Here is a 24,087-nt window from a genome sequence, read left to right as displayed (position 1 = left end):
TAATCTCACGCAAAAATATCCCATTACATGGTCTTAAAATATTATCATGACAGTTTCTAAGGCAGATAGTATCACAATAATTCTGAAAAATGTCTTCATAGCTGATACTAGCATTGATGATGGTATTTTTGAGAGCATTTTGTTAAAACTTGGCAGACCAAGTAACGTTACGGTGTTTGTATGGACATTTTCGTAATAAATATAATTTTTATCCAGTCTTATGACAAGGTTGAAGGATAATTTCTTAATAAAGTGTATTGGCTCCTCCGTTTTCAAAATATTTTTTTAATTGTTTTTCCGCGTCAATATAATCAATACACACAACTGCCATCTCTCTTATTTGAAAGCATATTGACGCGGAGAAACATTTAAAAAAATATTTTGAAAACGGAGGAGCCAATACACTTTATTAAGAAATTATCCTTCAAGCTTGTCATAAGACTAGAGTTACTTAAATTTATAAAAAAAAAAAAAAAAAAAAGAACACGAGTCAAAAATGCAGCACAATTTATAAGAAAATTCACATATACTGCAATCTGTAAAACTGAACAACATAAGACCTGTATGATGTCATCTAAGTCAGATTTTTTTCTAGCTATAAAACCAGGCTGAATCAACTATTTTATCATACGGGAATGACTGTACACAGTCAGGAATATAACAGCTGTTTTCCATTCGCTTGATGTGTTTGAGCTTTTAGTATTGCCATTTGATAAGGGACTTTCTATTTTGAATTTTCCTTAGAATTGGTATTTTTTGTTTTACTTTTAAGTAAAAAAACCTAACAGTACCTAAGTTAAAAATATTTGATGAAAAAATGAAATCTTTAAAGTTTCCAAACTGTTCTTGTCTAACGGTGTTCTAGTACATATTTAAGAACGGGAAAATGTTTTGGTATATATGTGACTTCCTCTGAGTGCACCTGACTTCAAATCTGAAGAACTCTAAGTTTCTTTCAAATTCACGAATAAGTCAATCAAAATGCTTCAGGAAAACTTTTAACAAAATGAAATATTTATTGTCTTTAATCACACAGAGCATGTGGCTTTAATATAATAGATATGAGTTTTAAAAAATAATAAATTAAAATACTGTAAGGTTTTACAACTATTTAAAACTTAACATCACCTAAGTTCGATTTGAGCACTTTCTTTATCTTCATTGTCACTTTCTTGATTTTTAACACCGTTTTGTTGTGAAATTGTTTTACTTTCATTTTCCTTTGGAATGGCTTCGTCTGTTTCTGAAAATGAACAATCCGGTGCTTGTGCTAAGCCTTGGATCTCCGAAATAACTGGTATATCTTCTTCCTTAAGTAATACTTGGTCGACTTTTGACCTTTCAGTATTTACACTGTGTTCATTTATAGGAGTTATGCCTGAATATTCAGTATTATTTGGTGGAGCATTAGGAGATTTTATAGCCCCTAGATCAGGCGATGCCAGGCCGCCATTAGCCTTTCGCGTTATTGTAACCTCGCCTTGACCAAACCGAAAGTCGACGGTAGCTATCTCATGCGGCTTCCTTCCTAAAACACCAGAATTAGAATTTTCTAATTCCTTTGAATGTCTATGTTGTGTACGAGCTCTTCTCAAATCTAATTTTACTAAAGGATTTGTATATTGCTCGGCTCCTATAAGTACGTGGTTGTCGGGAAGGACATTCTTGGTTCCTTCAAATACGTCCAAAGTCTTAAATTTTGACAAAGCCGCTTTTGATGTCATCTTTCTTCTTATGTTATCAGAACTTGACGCTGAAGATAAACTTTGATTGTCTCTTCCGTTGGGAAGTTGTATCTGCGCATGCTGATTGAAGTTTTCTTCGTCTTTGTTGGCATCCAGTTTGACAACTGACAATGCTTGTCGAAGGTGAGAAGACCTTGCATTTTCTTTTTTCTCTTTGTCTAATCTAATATTTACAATAGATGGATGAGTTTGTGTCTGACTCATTCGAAGCCAATGTTCTTTATCAGCCTTTCGACGAAGAGTTTCTTCGTCTATTTCTTCAATGAATCTATTGTTGTGAACGTTTTGAAGTTGTGCGAATGTAAATCGGTGATTGGGATTTAGGTTGTAGGCATCAACGGCAAATTGATCTAAATTGATTCTTTTTAATCCATTTAATCCTTGACTCTTCGACTTTGTTATGTCTCTACGAGCTGTTTTATTTTCATCGTTTCCATTTTCGTCTGAATGGTTTACGTTTTGAGTTTTGTCTGTTAAATCAAAAGGGTTTTCACACTTTTCAAGATCGTTCATGTCGGTTTTTAGACTTAGTGAAGATTTTTGCTTCATTTTATAATGGCTTAAAGTCAAATCATTTCGACGAGGTTTCGGAGCAGTATCCGCTCTTAATTCCAGGTATTGATGTTGAATTTGATTCAAAGATTTTAGATTGGTATGGCGTCGTTTCATTTTAGAAATCATTTCATCAGACCGGTAGTTGTTCTGGTACGCCGTCATTCGTTCACGAATCATATCCGCCATGATGGCTCTATCCGCTTTGTCAGTCACGTCTGATGGCATTTCTGAAAACCATTTGTCAATTTTATTGCTAAAAGTAACATTCGATTTACTCCTAGGTCCGAGCGATTTAGTGCGTTTTACCTTTGGCTCTGATTTTGCTCCTTTATTAGGGTCGGTATGTTTTATCACAGGGAAAGACACTGGTTCATTCCCAGGTTCATTTACGTTCACATTCCCGGTTTCATTTCCTACTTCATTTAAAGAAGGTAAATTGAAGTTTGTCATCATAGTTTTCTCACGTTCGGGAAGTCTGGCCATATCCTCTGGTCCAAAGTATGGGGCGTTACTATTTAGCGCCGCTAAACTTGGATCTTTCTTTTCCATTAAACTTAAATCCACGTGACTATGAAAGTGATATTTCTTCTGCATTTTTGCATTTGAAGACTTATTTAAATCCTTAAAACTACTACTACGTTGAAGGCGTTCCTCATAATTACTTTTCTGTCCAGAAAAGGACAAGTCGTCTGCAACTTTAGGAAACTTCCGTCTTGACAGGAAGTTGTACATGTCACGTGGGTTGGTGATATCCGGATGCATATTACCAAATAATGCTGGATTACTTTTCACAAGTAAATCTTTTGGTCTGAATTCCTTTTTAAGTAACTTTTTGTCTGCAGTTAACATATTCTCCACGTTTGAAACCAACAGATCGTAATCGATCTCAATACTAGCTTCAATTGCGTGTTCGGGTTCATTTTGACTGTGTGTGTTTCTAGGTGTTTCAGATCCTCGGTTATAAAATCGGCTTAGACCACTAGGTGCAGTCCGCGGCCCTGGATAGTTTGCTACTTCAAGAGCCCTGAAAATAAAAATTACATATAGTAAATTCAAAGTGTAACAAAAATGATATGATAAGTGAGAATTATTTTTAACATAATATTGTCGTACCTGCATTCTGCGTGTGATGTTGTTTAAGACTTTACTGAGTGCAAACACAAAGAAAATTGATGCGAAATTGTTCAAGACTTTACTAAATAACAACATCAAGAATATTTTATATTACCTATAGACATATTGATATACACAGGAATGTAATGACGTTATAGTATGCATATTAAGGAGTAGTGTTTTATAAATTAAGACATCGTCTTCATGAAAGTAAGATTGCGAATTAATATTAAATTACTTCTTACATTATTAAAATATATTATGAATACAGTAATGCTTATAGGATACAACTATCCTTATAATGAAAGCGTATTGACGCATTTTACGGTATTAGTTATCTGTTTTAGAGCTGCTATATTCTTAATTAAGTATATTGCTGTAATTCCGCGGATCGATTTTTGTATGAACGATATCACAGACGAAAAACAATACTACCGCATTTTCTGATTTATTTATGTTAATTTCACATTCCCAAAAGGCTCTCCTCAAAGTTTTCTATTTATATAGTGTTAATATGTCCGAGATGATATGTTGATTATTAAATATTCAGCTGCAATTTTCACTGCAAGACTCTTTTCAACAGATTTGAAAGGGACAAATTTTGTAAAAATAAGCGTAGGTGTTTCAAATGTAAAATCTGTTCTAGTCGGATTATATATTGTTGTAATACTTGTTAAATGAAGCAATAAGTTTATCGAAATGAGTTCTTCCATGACCATTACATTTTTTTTCTCCCATACACCCCTTTACAAAATAATCCTGAGAATTGGAAATGTCAACGCAGTGCCAGAAAAATGCAAGTTGTTGATGGTACAAATAATAAGACAACAGGTCAAGTAGATGATTAATCATTTACACAGTTGAGCCGAAGAAAAAATCAAAATGCCATGTTAAAAAACTAACGAAAAAACAGAGAAGTCCATAAACGCAACATATAAAATTAATATTGGGCAACATGAACAATTTCAAAAACCGGTTTGAACTCATGTGTAACCACGTGCATTGACACACAGAACTTCATGTTATGTGGTCCATCGTTTTATGATATTATTGTGACTATATTGTATGTCTCTTTCCTTTGATCATAAAAACTTCCTTCCGTCAACTGATCATTTTGTTAAAAAAAATGTACTTCCGTATGTTCAAAAGTTTTGTAAAAACAGGATGTGGTATTATTGCTAATGAGACAACTGTCCACCAGAGACCAAATGATATAGAAGTTACCAACTACGTAGCTATAATATAGTTTACTGCACGGCCTTCAACAATGAGAAAAACTCGCGCAGTAAGATATAAAAGATCTAGAAATAAAAAAATGTAAAACAATTCATACGTCAAACGAGAAAAACGGTCTGAGTTGTGTACAAAAGTATGAACGAAAAACAAATGTGATTTACAGCAACAAACAACAAACAATGAATAGCAGGCTTCTTACTTGAGACAAGCACATACACTACAGAATGTAAGTTCATCATGCCCGTACACAAGATAGAAAATGAAATATGAATATATATATATACCAGCCCACACGTAGGTAAAGCCAGTTTATATATTCAATTTTATCAGATTTAGTACCCCTATTATCATTCCGTTAAAGACAGCAAAAATAATTAAAAAAAATAATTAAAATCTTTCACTGGTAATATTTTTATATTTACCTTTATATAATCAACATCAATATCCATCGCTAAGCAATACACACATATTTGATCAACCTCCGTATTTAATTAAACAAACCAGGATTATGGCTGAGCAACTAAATCCTATGTTTTTCTTTTGTAACTGTGCCCAGTCAACTTGATCTTTTCTAAATTATTAATCCCTGTTTAACCATGCTTGGTTTGTTTATATAATCAACAATAAATACTTATTTTTTAAATTAAATTTTTAAATCAACACTCACCTATATATACGTATATAGGTTGTTTAAGTTCAAGATGGAAATTCCATCGATAAGTATATAGGAGGATGTGAATGGGGTCCTTCATCTCTGTTTTCCTTTTATTTTTTTTATGCCATTTTTCTCTTTCTCTTTTTCTTTATTTTTTTACTGTTATTCTCTATACTGCATATTTCAACATTCAATTATCCCTTTTCTTTATGTTTTAGCCTATTTTTCTCTTACATTCTTGATTGTTTGCCCTTTTTCTGCCCTTTTCCAAATTATTCTTTTTTATAAAGACTCATTTAGTGCAATCAGTGCATTGAGTACATGTACATGTACATACATTTGTGAAAATTTGGTTTTAACAGAGGCGAAATGAATTAAGATACTGTAACACTTATTAAAATTTCTGCGAGTTTTTTATGCCTTCACATTCTATTTATAGTATAAGCAAGGACGATCGAGTGTCAAATACACGATAATATTATTTTCAACATATACGTAGCTTGCTCTTTTACTGTATATAAGTAAAAATTAATAAGTTAAGAACATTTGGCTTTAGGTGCTTTGATTTTTTACTCGTGTTAATTCTGATCGCTGATTGTTTAACAGTTTTTGATGTGGTCTTTATCTATTCGATTTAGTACTTTTACACTTATGTGCATTTTTCTCGACGCTTTATTTTCTTCTTTACAATATATCAACTTAGAATTATGATATACAGTTACAAACGATATGTTATTTCAGTGAAATTCATTTGAAGCATACATGTATGGTTTTACACTAGTAATTTTGGGGCCCTTTATAGCTTGCTGTTCGGTGTGAGCCAAGGCTCCGTGTTGAAGGCCGTACATTGACCTATAATGGTTTACTTGTATAAATTGTTATTTGGATGGAGAGTTTTCTCATTGGCACTCGCACTACATCTTCCTATACCTATGTAGTGTTCTTTTGTACAAATGTAGGTGTCTATATTAACAACCAAAATATGTGACGTTCGCTAAAAACGTATATAGTTAGAACTTTTAAGTATAAAGAAAGAGTGTTATCAATTAGGCTCGATGTGATAGTTAACCAACACGCCACAAGGCCTTGTAAGTTTCTAAATCAAGTACAATCTATTAATTATATAAATTTCAGAATAAAATTTATTGTTAACTTTATAGCATCTCTTTCCCAATTTTTTTTTTTTTTTTTTTTGCTTATTGCCCGATACATTCATCTACGGAAGCCGGTTAGTGCCACGGTGGATTTTCTAAAAGAATATAAGAATTTCCAACATTGTATCGATCACTTAATTAGCAATGACCTTCCTTGTGAAGTTTAATCGAAATTCTATATATTAGTATTTAAACTAAATTTTAGGTTGTTTAAATGTTTTTCGTCACGGAAGCACTATCAAGATAGTAATTATTACAAGTTTGAGTTGTTTATGTATTTATTTGGTCGTAAACAAACTATTTATTGATCATAAAATCAGGTATGCTTAATATATAAATATAAAGAATGCTCTCTTGAACTGTGAAATGTAACAGTCACGTTGTAAATCAGTAGTGTTGGAAACGTGGTGACCACGCGGTAGTCAGCTGTTTACAATACAATAAAAAAATAAATTATATCATGGTTACTCTTAATTTTATCATGTTCAGTAAATACGATTGATTCAATTTGTTTGATTAAGTTGAACGTCCAGTGGCAATTATTGCATGCATATTTAGAACTCGAAAGCATAAACAATTCATACAAATTGGTTGTGCAAGATGGGAAATCAGAGTTGAAAAAACACAGATACATGAGATAAATATAATACAAAATTGAAAAACAAATATGTAACAAACGACAATCATTGAATCACAGGCTCCTGACTTTGGACAGGTACGTGCATACAGAATGTGGCGGGATCCAGTGGCGGATCCAGGGGGGGGGGGGTTCCGGGGGTGCGCACCCCCCCTTTATTTTTGCCGATCAATGCATTTGTATCGGGACATATGTTTTGCACCCCCCCTGCACCCCCCTTTGCCTGGGTTAGCACCCCCCCCCCTTTCGAAAATTCCTGCATCCGCCCCTGGGATCTCAACCTTCCCCCTAATCTAGGACAGTGGTGTCTTTTCTTTATTCATTATTGCGTGTGTAGAGCAGAGAGTTGACCTTTACACGTGCGATTGATAATTTGTGATTTTGTAAATAGTTATCAAAGGTTCCAGACTTATAATTTGATACGCCATACGCGCGTTTTGTCTACATAAGACTCATCGGTGACGCTCAGATCTAAGTATTTAGAAAGCCAAACAAGTATATTATGTTAAAGAGCATTGATGACCCATAATTCCAAAAAGTATTTTTAAATACGGCTAAGGTAATTTATGCCAAGGATAAGAAAATCAGATTCCAATAATTCATACTTTTGCAAACAGTAAGTTTATAAAAAAATGACTACATAATTGATATGTTTTGTCTACATATGACTCTTCAGTGACGCTCAGATCAAAATATATAGAAATTCAAACAATTACCTATTTTGACAAATCACATATCAACTTTATAACGCTGTTTTTTAGTACTTGGATATTTTTTTTTTATTGTCCGACTTCTGACTTTTCTCAAGCACACACAAATGCAAATTGAAAGTTATGTTATTCCTATAGAAATGGATGAGTTCAGCTTTTTCCGAAAGTTCGTTCTTATGTTATGCACTTACAAATTATTTTTGGATGGGGGGTGGGGTGGAGAGAGAGATAAGTCACAGTCTCTAGAAAGAAACCAATAATTCAGTGGGTTTCGTTGGTTGTTTATTGTCATATTTGTTTTTCTTTGATTGTTTTGAGCAAAAATTGGATGTTCATTTTTCTTTTCGAAATTGTTTTTTTTTAATTATTCCTTAATTTTAATTCAAAATGAAATTTATGTAAAGTATGACAATTACAAGATTATTTTTTTTTTATTTTCATTATATTTATATATGAGTTAGATGTCCTGATTTATATAGTCGAAACAATTAAAAAAAATATGACATACTGCACATCACAGAAAAGGAAAGGTAGAACATATATTAGATCTAACAGTGTATTGAAATCAATAGACAACTTTCGAGTTCGATGCATTTCCGTCAAAAACTCTGGTTTTAGTGAACGTCATTTGTGCGTTTAGGGGCGTCGTCACTTCCATTCCAATCACAGGGGCTTGTTGCAATTGCCGGGTTTACTATCCATACGAACCCCTAAAAAAACACAAGGGAGGAAGCTAATTTGCGACAATGCTTCAAATTATTGTTGTAAATTTTTTCTAAGACTTTCACTTACTTTGTGACCTGAATAAATATGTTCCCACTTGAATTATCTCTCCAATGACATATATTTGTTACCTTAAATAACCTCTATAACTATTGTAATCCATAAAACAAACTCGACATTTTTGAAATAGAACGAATCGAGGCCCTACATTTGAAAATGAAAGTACTAAAGCGACACCTACCGGAAAATTTATTTTTCGGCTCTCTCGGGAGTTTACCGAAATATGAGGACGAAAGACAGTATGTTCCTTATAATTCCCGCCAATTTTTACATTATTGTAATAAAAAATACCGCAGACTTCCGAAAAGCATAACATTTATGTAAACACCCGAGAGTGCCGAAAATATATTTTCCGATAGGTGTCACTTTAGTACTTTCATTTTCAAATGTAGGGCCTCGATTCGTTCTATTTCAAAAATGTCGAGTTTGTTTTATGGATTACAATAGTTATAGAGGTTATTTAAGATAACAAATATATGTCATTGGAGAGATAATTCAAGTGGGAACATATTTATTCAGGTCACAAAGTAAGTGAAAGTCTTAGAAAAAATTTACAACAATAATTTGAAGCATTGTCGCAAATTAGCTTCCTCCCTTGTGTTTTTTTAGGGGTTCGTATGGATAGTAAACCCGGCAATTGTAACAAGCCCCTGTGTTCCAATGTTGAGCGAGTGGTTGGAAAACTATAATTCTATATTGTACGAGTTATACGACAAATTGAATTCTCAAAATTGACAATCAGCATTGATGTCATTAGGGAATTGTCATTAAGTACCTACAGAACAACCATTATTTCTAGTTTATCCTGCACAATGACGATCACCAAGACGCTTGATAAACGTAAAAAGTGCAGGGATACAGGCGACCCCCTCTATCTGTTAAATGACGTCATAAAGGCGCGTATAATTGACGAGTTTTTTTCTGGTGACGGATGAACTCGAAAGTGGTCTATTTGAATTTTCAGTATACATTGAAGTTTTATTTTTTTTTGTACCAGTTGTTGGACTCTCATATTATACTTATCAAAAGAAAACGCTCAAAAGAAATGGATGAACTATAATTATATAAAGAATAGGAATACAGCATCGCACCACATAACCTTCCATTAGAAATCTTTTTTTCAATAAAAACATAGAAAATTAATATCGATTACGGTATTGGATTATCCGAGCATTAAAAGGATAACAATTTAAAGTAGGTTGCAATAAGAATGAAGACCTATTTTAAAACACTTTTAATATAAATCAATAAAGCTTTATATATTTTCAAAAAGATACACGCGTCGTGAGTTGATATAAGATAATATTTGTTTTAATGCTTAAATGCGTTTTAAGAACAAGATCTTCGAATTCTTATATATATATATATATATATATATATATATATATATATATATATATATATATATATATATATATGACTTTTTGACACTAAAGTTGTACGCTTATTTTATTTGTTTCTTGGTTTTAAACGACATATTGATTGGATGTCACATAAGATTTTGCTATTTAAAAAGTTTGATGCGAATATATATGTTATATGAAATTATCATTTTGTATCGTCAATTTATAAAAGCACCTCACGATCGCATGTTAGGTATTTATACATTCTTGGTTTTCAAATATGTGCGCTAGAGAATGATGCTGTAGAATAGGTCCACGTTCCTGAAGCATATGCTCTTATACTTTACTTTTAGGGTTATTTTGTTTGTGAGCGAGCTGTCTTCATATTCTATAATTGTCATTATCTAGGTCTCTTGGGGAGAGTTTTCTTATCGGAAATCATACCACATCTTTCGTTTTTTATATTACCTGCATTATTTTTTACTTGTGCTGTTTGGACTCAGTAAATTGTGTCCATATTGGTGTAGTGTATGCCCTTATATTTTACAGTTAGGGATTTCTTTTTGTGAGAGAACTGTTTATATTCCTTTACAGTCACGTTCTAATTCTTTTACTGTCGTCTATCCCGGTTCCCTTCTATGTCTTTTGAAGAGAATTGTCTCATCGGCAATCATATCACATCTTTTTTATTATATTTTATGCAAAAATGTTTACTTGTGATGTGTGGATACAGTATAATATATTCCAGTGCATGTAGTGTATGCCCTTGATTTTACAGTTAGGGTTGGGTTTTTTTTTTTGTGAGAGAGCCGTCTTCGTATTCCATTACAGTCATTTTCTATGTCTCTTGTGGGGAGTGTTCTCATTTGCAACTACACTACATCTTTTTATTTTTATATAACCCTTGCTTTACTGCCAGTTTCTTAAAAAGTCTTTCATAATTGTTAAGTAACGTGTGGGAGAGATTGACACATTGCGCTCCGACCGGATGTTGTCTGGATAAATATACATACAAAAGCTAGAGCAACGTACAAGTGCTTAAACAAACTCTCCATTTGCATATATATATATAGGAGTGGAGGGTCATACATCACAATTCCATTAAGGTCAACAACACGAAGTTTGAGGTGAGATCGGATATCTATTAACAGAATAGATTTATATAATTATCACAAGTACACACCCGTGATATCGCGGGTCCGTGACTGATTTAAAGTATATAACTATGCCTAAGCCTTATTTTAGTAATTAGTATTGTCATCTGATAAAGTCATTTCGATTATAAGATACAAAGTTTTCTCTGCTTTCAAATCTTTCTGTTTGAACCCGTCGACCTGGAACTTAATTATTGGTAATATTAATTATTTGGAAAACAAAAGGTCCTGGCTATCCAGGAATGGAGTATTTTTTTAATCAACAGCATTGTCCTATATAAGTTATCTTAGAAAGTCTTGTTGATTGCTGAATAAAACTACAATAGGGAACAATTTGACAATGATTGAATTTAGTAGTGTCAGCCCTTTGATTATGACCCGTGTATATAGCAAAATCCTAAATACACCGTTTGGTGGTGCGCCTGTCAAATGCGGAACGTACAGATAAGGTAATAGCTAACAGGTGAATATACTACACCCGGAACTTGTTAATTATTGGCAATATTAATTATGTGGAAAACAAAAGGGTCTGGAGTGGTGTAATTTTTAATCTACACCATTGTCCTATATTAGTTATATATAGAGTTGAGTTCTTTGATTTGTCGTTTTTACCCAATGACGGCTGACAAATTGGACCTCGTAATTTTAGTATTATAGATAATGACAATGCTGAAAGTGACAAGAAACTGTTCAAGTTTATTTCACTAGCTCAAAATCCATCTTCATGAAACTCCGCCGCATTTTTGTGTCTGCCCAACGCCTCTGACTTTTGTTAGTTTTGTATGTTTTTTTTAATTCTAGTTCATTTATATGTTTTGGAGTTTAGTATGACGTCCATTTTCATTGAACTAGAACAAATTTTAATTTAGGGGCCAGCTGAGGCTCAGCTCCGAATGCGGGATTATCTCGCTGCGTTGAATACCCAAATGATGGTTGCATTTGACTGTTATCTGCTCTTTGGTAGAGTTGCCGTCTCTTTGCCATAATTATTCCATATTTTCATTCTCAATTTAGTGATATATTGACGTATATTAAGAAACAGGTACATATATTTGGCTTTAAGTTAATTTCAGATCAAATTTCAAATACCCAAAAAATGAATAATAATAAGAAAAGGTTCCTGACATTTTTTTCTTCTTTTACAGATTTTTTAAATCTGATCTAAAATTAAAAGGTATCACACCACTTCGAGATTAAACATCATATAATCTAATTGACAAATCACAAATCACAATCGCGAATCGCAAATCACAATCGCAAATCACAATCACAAATCACAATCCAAAATTCCAAACGCAAATCACAATAGTAAATCACAGTCACAAATCACAGTCACAAATCACAATCACAAATCGCAAATCACAAATCGCAAATCACAAATCGCAGAAGTAAAGAGTTAACGAGTATTGAGGATAAAAAATTCAAAAATATTGTGTCAAATACGGCTAAGGTTTTCTATGCCTGGCATAAGAAAATCCTTAGTGTTTCGAAAAATTCAAAGTTTTGTAAACTGAAAATTTATCTAAATGACCACATAATTGATATTCATGTCAACACGAAAGTGCGGACTACTGCGCTGGTGATATTCTCGGGGACGAAACGAACAACATACCAGGGCTGAAACGCACAAAACTACTAAAGTTAAGATCTGTTCCGAACGGATGGACTTTTCGTCATGTCCTACAATATAAGTACTACGATTCAATATCTTAACTCAAGTGGTTTGATGAATATAAACCCTGAGTACAAGACTAATTAAAGAGTTAGAACTGATATAGTACATCAGTTAAATTGTGTCTTAGTGAAAAGAAAGAGGTACATTTGCAACCTTTATCATTGTAAACACTCAATAACGAGTCAAATGGGAAATATAAATATAGTTGTGTGCTTGCGATTATTTTTTCAGTTTAATTTATAAATTGTACTTTTAAAGCAAACGAACATCCTCTTCTGTGGTATTCAGACGCTCAAGGATAATATATAAATTATCAAAACAGAAAAAAAGCAACACATACTTTAGATGGCAGTCAGTGTCTTCTTAATTTCCCGCTCAAATTCTTACAAACACCAGACGACATCCTCCGTTTTAACAATAATAATGATCAAGTGATGGTTTTATTACAACAAGGGGAAACCAATCTAAGTTCCATGGCTTCCACATTATAATATTGTTTACTTAAGGTGTTTTATGTGTAAAGTGATGTCAATATGCGTAGTTTACTTAAGAATAACTTTCTGGAGTATAACAGTATTTTTCTAACGATATTGTTCAATTTTGACCCGTTTTACAATAAGATTGAAAATATGTTCTTTAATAAAACTATAACCTACTTGATCTTAATATATTAAAATTCAAATTTCTTCTGATTACTTTGCTTTTAGTTTGTTCACTTTTTATATACATAAATAGAGTCAATACACGTAGATTAATGCAGTTGACGGCTTAAAAAATGTTTAAAATTTGAGGGTATCGTTTTCGGTCAACCTTTTTGTCCCAAAGAAAAAGATTATGTCTGCTCAATATACAATGTAGTTCTCAATATATATTCATACATTCAAAAATTGTAGGTATAGCTTTATGAGTGATTATAGCTTAACAATGAAAAGACATGCTTAAGGTTTAGGCTTTTTGTTAGTTTAAACATATCTTATTGTTCAAAAAGGACAAATGGATTAGACACAAGTTTTGCATCTAAGTAACGTCTTCTCCAAGCTTTTTGTTAAAATCAATACTAGACATTTTGATAGTCATTTCAGACGTTTTTATGTGCATCCAGCCTTTACTTTGACAGTATATATATAAAGTCCAGGTATTCAAAAACGGATCACATCTTAAATAATTTATCAGTATCTAGTTCTAGAAAAAAATTAAAACAAATGCAATTTATCTCCCGTTAACCACGTAAACACGTAAAAATTTCACACAATCTAAGAATGACACACATGCTTAAAATTGTAAACACGCTAATTAATTAAAACATTACACATATTGGCAATAAACATAACACACATTGGCAATCTAGAAATTACACATGAACTATTTCGTATTGACTTTTATTACAGATACATGTAGATATTTAGAAATTCAAAAATAAACTAAGAAATTAATGTGTTTTTATTGATACAGAGACCCTGTGCCGCTCATACAACATAATTAAGTGCAGTAAACATCGAAATATGAGGGGAAAGCTGTTTAAGCTGAAGCAATAATTTGTCTAGACTGCTCTCTGTACTTTATCCGTTTATCTTCCAAACTGATATGACCACAACAATATGGAAAACCAACACTTAAAACGTGAGACGGGCGATTTATAAACGAACAGACACACAGACCAGAAACATAATGCCCCGTCTATCGTACATAGTACATGTAGGTGAGGCATACTAATGAAAATTAATGTCTTACACCTTTTCAAGAATCTATCCAATCTACTTTCCGTTTACCATCTCATTATGCTCTTACCTGGAATTACAGCATGTTTAATTCTCCAAAAAGTATATTCTCATTATTACATGTATATCAACTACATGTATTATAATTTTCCATTCATCAAGCAGTGTCCGTCAAACTGAGTCCTAGATATAACTTCGGAAAAGACACTTTTGTACTGGATATTTTCCTTTCGGTTTTTATGTATTGTCGTTAATGTAAATATTTCAGCTGTGAATTATTCAGTTCAAAATTAATTTTCTTCAAGAGATCGATGGCTATGTTAAAATTTAAACTATTAATTTTACAGGCTCGTAAAATTCCGGATTATCAATGAAATTGTTGATTTTTTTCACATTGCTGTTGATTTTTCACGTAGTTCTGTTTATATTACACCAACACACAATTTAAAGACCATTCATTCTATTTATTACCTAAATCCTTTTTAAATTTGTTAAATTATTCAATTAAAATACAAAAGAGAAACTGTTTGTTTAGTCGCGAAGGTCAGTATATAAAAATAGTTTTGACCCGATAGTACGTCGTTAAAAACCCAAGAACAAAGACTTTTAACACGGGACAAAGTGTAAATACTTTAAAGTCTTTAAAAAAATTTAACAAAAAACTAGACTTGGTATTTAGAAAAAAAGACTGAGTTTTAAATATTTCAACATTGTAACATATATTCGACGTAAATTTTTTAAAACACATATTGAAACTTAACAATTTGTAATTTGCACACTTGAATCGGTATACTATAGAGTCAACTAAGTACTGATTTTTCATATATTATAATAATAAAATATAAAGATAGATGTACGTTGTTTTATATTGTATGTTCTTTTAAGTTACTTTTGTTATTTCTCTGCATGGTAGGGACAAAAAGGGAGAAGGAAGGAAACCACAAAAATATATATAAATTCTTTAATATTTTCATGTGCCGTACCAAGTCCGGATCTAGGATTTGTGAAAGAGGGCGTAAATCTTAAAAATTGAATTAACATAACAATATATTGTTTAATAAATTTGAATACGCTACATTTATCATGCTTTCGAATAACATATGGTCAAATTGTTGACAGACCTCCTCCTAAATTGTAATTAAAAAGTATCATTCTGCATTGATAACAATCAATAGTTACGAAAAAAAGGTACATTTGAAAAATCAAGGCAATTTGACAGTGTAGAACAGAGTGGTTTGATTTATTTATCAGTTCTGGTGGGTTGGTACCATGAAAACAGCAAATCAGACATTGGTGGTAGACCAGAGAGTTTTGGTAACACGAACAATTTAGGGAGCGACCATTTGATTTTTATGGGGGGGGGGGGGGCTAGGATTAAATTTAAAAAAAAATAGGCAGGACAGGAGTTTTGAGTAAAACAAAAAGGCAGGATGAGACACTTACAAACAAAAAAGTCAGGACGACAGTTTAGGTAAAAAAAAGGAAGGACCGTACAGAGTGAAAAATAAAAAGGCAGGACAGATATTACAGTTAAAAAAAATGCAGGACAAGATTTTTCATCCTAGCCCCCCCCCCCCCCCCCCCCATAAAAATCAAATGGTAGCTCCCTTAGTTGTAGCATTCTACTGCTCTACGAGTGCGCTATGTGATGTAGGAGACATTGATTACGGTGAGGATTTGACTTTTTCGGTTTGATTCTAGATGGGTAACATACCCATTAAAATCTCTCAGTTTTCGTGGCAATCATAATTTCCGGGGCATTACTCTAACTGATCAAATCTGTAGAACATCCATGTATTTGAAATTACCAAATATAGAATATAGGTGATGTTTATCCTGTTTTATATATCATAAGGAATGTCATCCATGACGACACAATTTATTAATGCCAGCTTTCAGCGATGGCTCGAAAACACATTTGTCGTTCTTGGATTTTCGTTGTCTGCCCATAGCGTGGATAGTTTTTCTCATACGACTTCTAATTTATTTCTATACATTGCATGCATAAATAAGCAAATTAGTAAGAGGATGCAATTACATGAAAACAAAAATCGGTCATGAATATTTAGGTGAAGTTGTGATTTGGATTTAAATTAGAGCCTTACTCGAACTCTACGTCAAATGGTGACTCAAATTCAAAGTTGAAGTCGAATAGTACCTCGAACCCTACCTTTAAATTTAAAAAGTTCAACTCGAAACTTGGTACAGATGTGGTTGAGAGTTGTCTTATTGGCAACCATACCACATTTTGTATTTCTATATTAGGCCGAGTTGAAAAGGGTAAAACATTAGTATGTCTGAATATATCAAATTGAATCTTGGATCCCCTCAAAACTATATGGTCCTTATTTTGAGTTAGAGCAGGTAGACTTTCCTAAACTTTTGATACCATTTGTCCAAAAAATAGTCCACTTCTCTGTAAAAATCTTTTAAGATAGAGCAGATGCGATTCAATTTCTTAATTTTTATTTAATGTCACAAGAATATATCACGATATAAGTATTCTCGGCCTATAGCTGTTTGGTTAATGGAATGACGTTGATGCTGATATTTCTATAAGTGCATGCATCAGCTGTTTCCGTATTCCAACGCAAATGTATGTTGTAATGTTTGTCACGAATATTTGCGTTTGTTTTTCGTTAGACACCTTCAATATACGACTTTATCTTGTGATCTTTAAAGTTTATAATATTCATTTATACATGTATCAACTTCCATTTAGATGATGCCTTACTTTGTCTCGTAGACGTTTAAAAAAAAAAAAATTACATTGTTGATTAAAATGCGTTATTATAAATATAAGATTGAGAATGGGGAACGTGTCAAAGAGACAACGTCAACCTTATCGAAGAGCAGAAAACATCAAAAGCCACCAATGGGTCTTCAACAGAAAGCAAAAAAAATCACGCACCCAACTGCGGACTTCAGCTTTCCCTTAAAAAATGTGTACTAGTCTAATGAAATTTGACGTCACACTTACCCCAAAACATGTAAATGAACTAAAATATAAAAAGCATACAAGACTAACAAAAGCCAGACAATGGGCTTGAAAAGCACTAAACATTGTTTAATTTGAATAATTCAGAAATATTTATTGAATATTTCATCTTTTTTGTATAATACAATTATATAAATCATGTACATACATGTATGTGACGTACATGTACACATTGTGCGTTTGCTGTTAACAACAAAAAGATAAAAAAAAAACAAAACAAACTGCCATATTCCCATCCCCTAAAAAATTGTTTCGACCCATGCATGAAACGACACAATAGTATTGCACCATACATCGTACAATGTTACTGAGACAGGGCCAGGTTATATAATATAAAAGCTGTTTATGAACATACTGTTTAGCGATAGTATACAATCTATGTACTCTTACAAAAGATATTATTTTTAGTAAATACCTATAACCTCGTATTTATGTCGCCCTGAACATGCATGAAATATTAACCACTGGACTCTAAACACCCAACAATCAATAAATCGTATGTATGTCTTTTAATATGACTTGTATTGTCGGGTACAGGTTTTTTATTTTATACCCTACGAAGTTGCCAAGATGTCCGATTTTTTGTTAAATTTGTACATAATCCTGGCTGATGCTTAATCAATTGGTTTAATTGCGATGTATAAAAATCAGCTGCCAAAATGAATAAGCTGCAAACTTTGATTTGAATGTTTGTGTCACAAATGACAAAATCGATTTGTATAAATATATGAAAAGTTCATTTGAACATCGCAGCTAAATTCAGTGACTAATAATGCAATTGTAATTGACATGCATTCATATACAAAGCATTTCCTCCCAAATGAAGATTTAAAGATTGGGATATTCAACCTGCATTGTTACCTAACAATTTCTATATAGAAATTATATATACTAAACTTGAAGTTACATTTGCAATAACGGTTGATTTGACACACAATTGAACAACAATTTATAATTAAAAAAGGCTATTCAAAAAATTCCATAATGTGTCTGCAGCCGTAAATATTTTCTTAAAAGTACATTTTACGTTATTTGAAACCCTTTGAATCTTTATAACAAAATTGATGCTACTGTATGCGGTAATCAAAAAGTTCGTAATTCGTACTATTCATTCCAGTTCTAATGATTACAGCTGATTTCCTAACGCAGGTAAAGCAAGACTTTGGTTTACTTGCTTGCTTTGTATGCGTATTGTACAATTGTGAATGGTTCAGTATAGAAAGATGTCGATGACAGGAAAACATGTTTACTTTGAGTTACTTACAAGCGGTCTCAATCAAGAAGAAACTGAAAACAAACTGACACGTACTTATGTAAATAAATGCTGACGTACATGTTTGATCAAATGAAACCAACATGTTTACCACATCCAAGCCCCTCCCCACCCCCCACCCCTCCAAAAAAAAAAAGGACAGGACAAATAGGCAAATGTAACTTTTATTAGTATTCAAAAAGTAAAATCACAAAAATACTGAACTCAGAGGAAAATCAATTCGGAAAGTCCATAATCACATGACAAAATCAAATAACAAAACGCATCAAAAACGAATGGACAAGAACTGTCATATTCCTGACTTGGTACAGGCATGGTACAGAAATGGATGATAAAAGAATCACTGCTAATTGCTTGTATTTTTTTTATGTCAAAGCACCTAGATATTACATACATATAAATTATTATGTAGTTGTTTTACATATAAATTTCATTTTCAAACTGGCATGGTTTCATAAAAAAAAAAATTAATAAATATTTATTGTTTCGTAACAAGGAAACTACATTAAGCTTTGGACTAAAATGATTTACTTTGTTGTTATTGAAATGCAGCGTTTTAAGCTTGTCAAAAAAACAATTCAATTTTCAAAACTTGATAGCTATGAATACAAAAGAATTAAGTGATTGTAAAATACTCAAAGGGATCGATCATATTTGAAATAAAACTTTGTCTGGTCTCAAGTTTCATAGTACACAATAAAATGTAATTATATACACTACATTCTTAAACACCTGCAGACATGCGTCAAAATTTTTTGAAGTGTTTTAAAAATATGGTTTTCCATTAAAATGGATTTTAAAAGCTTTGTTCAACATATTTTAAGACATAAAATAATATTTTACCGTTATCAATAATTGGAGAGGATATTTTAATTCTTGTTTAAATGTACCCTAATGTTACACGTGGCTGTTAAACATGGCAACACAGACATTAAATCCACGCGGTGTTAAAAATATATAGAAATTTCATTGTCCATCTGAAACATGTTCAATACAAAATGCTTTCTTTTAATCATAAAAAAGAAGATGTGGTATGATTGCCAATGAAACAAATCTCTACAAGACACCAACACGACACGGAAATTAGCAACAATATGTCACTGTACGGCCTTCAACAATGAGCAAAGCCCATACCGCATAGTCAGCTATAAAAGGCCCCGAAATGACAATATCAATCAATTCAAACGAGAAAACTAACGGCCTTATTTATGTACAAAAAATTAACGAAAAACAAATATGTATTAAACACATAAACCACAACCACTGAAATACAGGCTCCTGACTTGGGACAGGCACGTATAAACATAATAATCAGTCTACTTCGTCGGTTTGCAAGATAATTATAGAACTGTGTGGTAATCAGGACAATTTTGAGCGTAGTTAAGTGGCGTTTCCAAAACAATTTACATGGAAAAAAGGGGGGGCAATGACTGCCGATGAGGGGATCCGCTCCTGTCATGCTTCAGTGATACCCTAAATAATTAATCAAATTGTTACTACAGAAAGGGGAAACCTTCCAAATCCGCCTCTGTCAATTTGTTTACTTGTATATTTTCAAACTTGTTATATGAAGCGGAGCAGTATCATCATTAACATTCATGAGTGTTTCTTACCAATACCTTCAATGATACCAACGTAAACAATGAGAATAAAAAAATATTCAATCCTTTCGTTTCTGGCTTAATTTTAGTTTTAGTTTGAGTTTATTTTGATCATTGGGGCTAAATTTTGAAGTAGATTTTTATACATCAACGTCATCAAAAACAATGGGTTGACAAGATTCAAATGCTGCAGTACGAAAAGCCAATGCTAAACAAAAATGCGACAAAGCAAACATTAGTCTTGTTACAGTATTAAAAACGCGAGTTGAAGAAAAATCAAAATATATCAGACGTCACGAATAAATAACTTTCTAAAGAAATCAAATTTCTGAATTTGAAATCGTACTTTACAATATTAGCTCTTCATTTGAGACGGAATTTAATTTGACCAATATAATATCCAGGTCTAATAAAAATACTTTTAAATAACTCCTTTAGTACGATAAATGACTGACCCGTATTAAGAGAGAGCCATAACTCTTGCAGGGAAAAAACACCCTTTCGAAAAAGAGTAGGCTAATGCCGCTACATGTACAAGGCAGCACTCGCACCCGCAAAGTGGGAAGGGATTAATGTAAGTTTCAATAACTTGTTTCCCAATCCACTATAAACTAATTCATAAAGTTTTCATGGTAATCAGATTAATGTACAGAATACACTTAAAAAATATGAGCAAAACTAAATAGTGTGAATCTACATTCCACAACATTGCAAAGTTTGAAGTCCAATATTACGGAGTGAAAACCTACAATTTAAGAACAGTAATTTTTGTATTTTCACCCTTTTGGATTTCATAATTATGCGGTTTAGGTTTTGCTCACTGTTGAAGACTGCAGAATGTCTTAAAGTTGTACACATCCTCGTTATTTGGTCTCTGTGATTGGTAGTTGTCTCGTTAATATTTTGTATGATGTCAATTTCATCATGGAACACTTTCTTTACAACCAGGAGTCCGTTAAGGGATGAAAATAAGTGTGATATTAGTGTTACGATTGAAAAAGCTATCAGTGTATTAATTTAAGTTGAAGTATGAAAACAATATTAGGTCAATGTCATAAAAATATAAACTTTTTTGTACTCGGCACAAAACTGGGGAAGTGGTCGGTAGAACCTCGCCATTCCCCAGTTTCTCAGCCTCATACAAATAGTTTATATTTTCCTGACATTGACCTAATATTGTACATAATTATCTTTAAGTTATTTAAGAATTTAATGCTTCTTTTTGTAACTTCATTGGGGTGTAAAAGCGTTGATCGAAGTACATTTTGTTTCCGCGCTTCATTCTAAACATGTGTGCACGGTCAACGCTTTTACAACCCCATGAAGTTACAAAAAGAAGCAATCAATATTTATAATTACATTTTTAGCTAGGATCATGAAAACACGAACTTAATCATTTTTTTTATTTCATTTACCTGTGCACTTTATTGTAGCACCTCGTGTTATCATGAATGATAAGTTTTATTGAGTGATGCAATTGCTTTAGGAATAACACGTGATGTGCAGTTAGCCAATCAGAATAACGTATTATAATCAAACATATATCTAATGTATCATACATATAGATAAAATGATAAATTGAATTTCAAATATGTTCTCAAAAATAAGATTTTGAAATAAATTGGTTCATATATATAATACATGTTTCAAGCTCTTCAAAAAAAAAAAAAAAAAAAAATGCGCAATATTTAAGAGTATGATATCAAGAAAGACTATGATTCCTCAATACACAGATTTGAAAATTTGATGTCGAATCTTTTCAGTTTTTATTATTGTCATGGCATATACAGTGGCGGATGTAGGGGAGGGTTCCAGGGGTTGGAACCCCTTTTTTGGACGATCAATGCATTTGAATGGGGGCATATAGTTGGAACCCCCTTTTTGTCCTGGGTTGGGAACCACCCCCCTTTTTTAAATGGCTGGATCCGCCCCTGATATACTTGTATTTTGTTTACATGCATGAAGGATATAAACGTCTCTGGAATGTAATGTTTGTCATGTTATAAAAAAGATTGGCGTGTCTTAAACAGAACTTTATCCTTTTCCACCTTTAGTAGACTTTTTCATTGGAAAGTATAAAATAACATAAATAAAATCAGTATTTAATGGGATAAAAAGATAGACCTTTACATTTTTAACCTTAGTAATTTAAGTCTTATATCAGTAAATAAATCAATTAAATGAAAATTACAGGAACGAAAATCTAATTTTTGAAGTACAGGTCATGTACCAGAAGTAAGACCTTTAAGTAATACTAATAGATAACTAAACCAAGTAAATTGTGTGGCTAATATGAAGTTTTCAGCTAAGTTTTGTCTTCAAATTCAAAAAAAAAAAACATTTCAATTGATAATATAAGTTTATAAAATGGAATTTGGAAATTTTGAACATAAATCAAAATGAAATTTTTTTTTGAAAATCACAGAAATAAATGGTAAATATATTCTTATACGTTTATTTGATAACTCTTGGAAAACAATATCATTATGAAAATAAAAACTAATACAGTTCTCATAAGTTATAAAAAGAAATATGTGGTATGCTGCCAATGATACATGTACAATTCTCCATCAGAGATCAAATAGCTTATATAGAAGTTAACTACAACAGGTCACTATCATGACGGCTTACATCAATGACCCAATCCCATACCGCATGGTCAGCTGTATAAGACCCCGAAATCACAACTTTAAAACAATTGAAACGCGAAAATTAACGACCTGATTCATGTACCAAACAATGTTTGAAGACGCATGGTGGTCAGGAGCTGATGAATGATTATACCACTTATAATTTTTTTGCGATCGAAGCGCTTTTATGGACTTACCTTCACCTAGAGCGCTAAAAAATAAAAGGCTAGGCATGTAAAAACACGTGGACACAAATGGGGCTCTGTTACCATAAGCGTAAGCAAAGCCAAATTCATCTGAGGTCAAATTTTTCTGAGGGAGTTGGAACCGTAGCTTCTATATATTTTTTGTTTTGCCGATGATTATTTTCTTTTTTGAAAACAAATTATCTATAAAAGAATTACCAAAGAAAACACATCGAAATATTTAATTAATTGACTCAAAACGGGATCATAGTTTTCGGGACCACAGTTGATGAGATAAATTTTCATATTCTGCCGCGCTAACCCAAGATTCAAGTTGTGAAATTTTATTTGAAATAAATAATTTTAGATCAATATCCATTATCTGCCATTTTTAAACATATAACATTTGTGCTCTTGAATTCAATGTTTTCATACATGATTTTAGGGAACTATTTATATGTGATTATTAAGCATACTTACATTGAGTCAATTATCCATCTACAAAGCGTTTGAAGAGACAATCAATTAATCCGTTGATATGGGTAGATTATCGTAATCAAAACACTATTACGTTTTAACTAACAATCATTCAAATTAACAGTGCATTTTAAAAACTTCGAGATTCGATTTTAACAAACTGTCATTCATTTCATAAATTCAAAACAATACTATGTGCATGGGTAAATTTCTATTGTGAACACCAGAATGATCTTTTTGAAATTTGAAAATAAAAAATAATTAGTTATTTAAATGTTGCATTGAGTAGGTAATATAACACTGTGTAAATTAATATCTGAAAAAATATTGACTGAAACGCTTAGATATGAAATTAAATGTCTGTAATTATCTTAAATTTGACATTTTAAACTTCAGAAATGTAATTGATCATTAATCATTAACGGCAGTAGTGAAAAATATAAAG

The 24,087-nt window shown here is 32.2% G+C and overlaps 1 protein-coding gene across 3 annotated transcripts; it reads right to left on the bottom strand.

Annotated features, from left to right (window-relative positions):
• Positions 1 to 1,009: 1,009 nt before the first annotated feature.
• Positions 1,010 to 23,802, bottom strand: LOC143047384 (uncharacterized). 3 transcript variants are annotated; one of them, XM_076220412.1, is made up of 2 exons: positions 23,646 to 23,802; positions 1,010 to 3,324 (listed from the first exon to the last, which is right to left on the bottom strand). In XM_076220412.1, coding segments are annotated over exons 1-2 (2,202 nt in total). In that variant the 5' UTR covers positions 23,648 to 23,802; the 3' UTR covers positions 1,010 to 1,124. The 3 variants fall into 3 exon arrangements, with proteins under 3 accessions (XP_076076527.1, XP_076076528.1, XP_076076529.1); XM_076220413.1 differs by lacking the exon at positions 23,646 to 23,802 and adding an exon at positions 14,549 to 14,913; XM_076220414.1 differs by lacking the exon at positions 23,646 to 23,802 and adding an exon at positions 5,072 to 5,209.
• Between the last annotated feature and the right edge of the window lie 285 nt (positions 23,803 to 24,087).

Source organism: Mytilus galloprovincialis, chromosome 10, assembly GCF_965363235.1.
Source record: "Mytilus galloprovincialis chromosome 10, xbMytGall1.hap1.1, whole genome shotgun sequence".
Lineage (NCBI taxonomy): Eukaryota > Metazoa > Mollusca > Bivalvia > Mytilida > Mytilidae > Mytilus > Mytilus galloprovincialis.
Note: the sequence above shows the minus strand (reverse complement) of the source record. Positions and strands in the feature narration are given on the sequence as shown.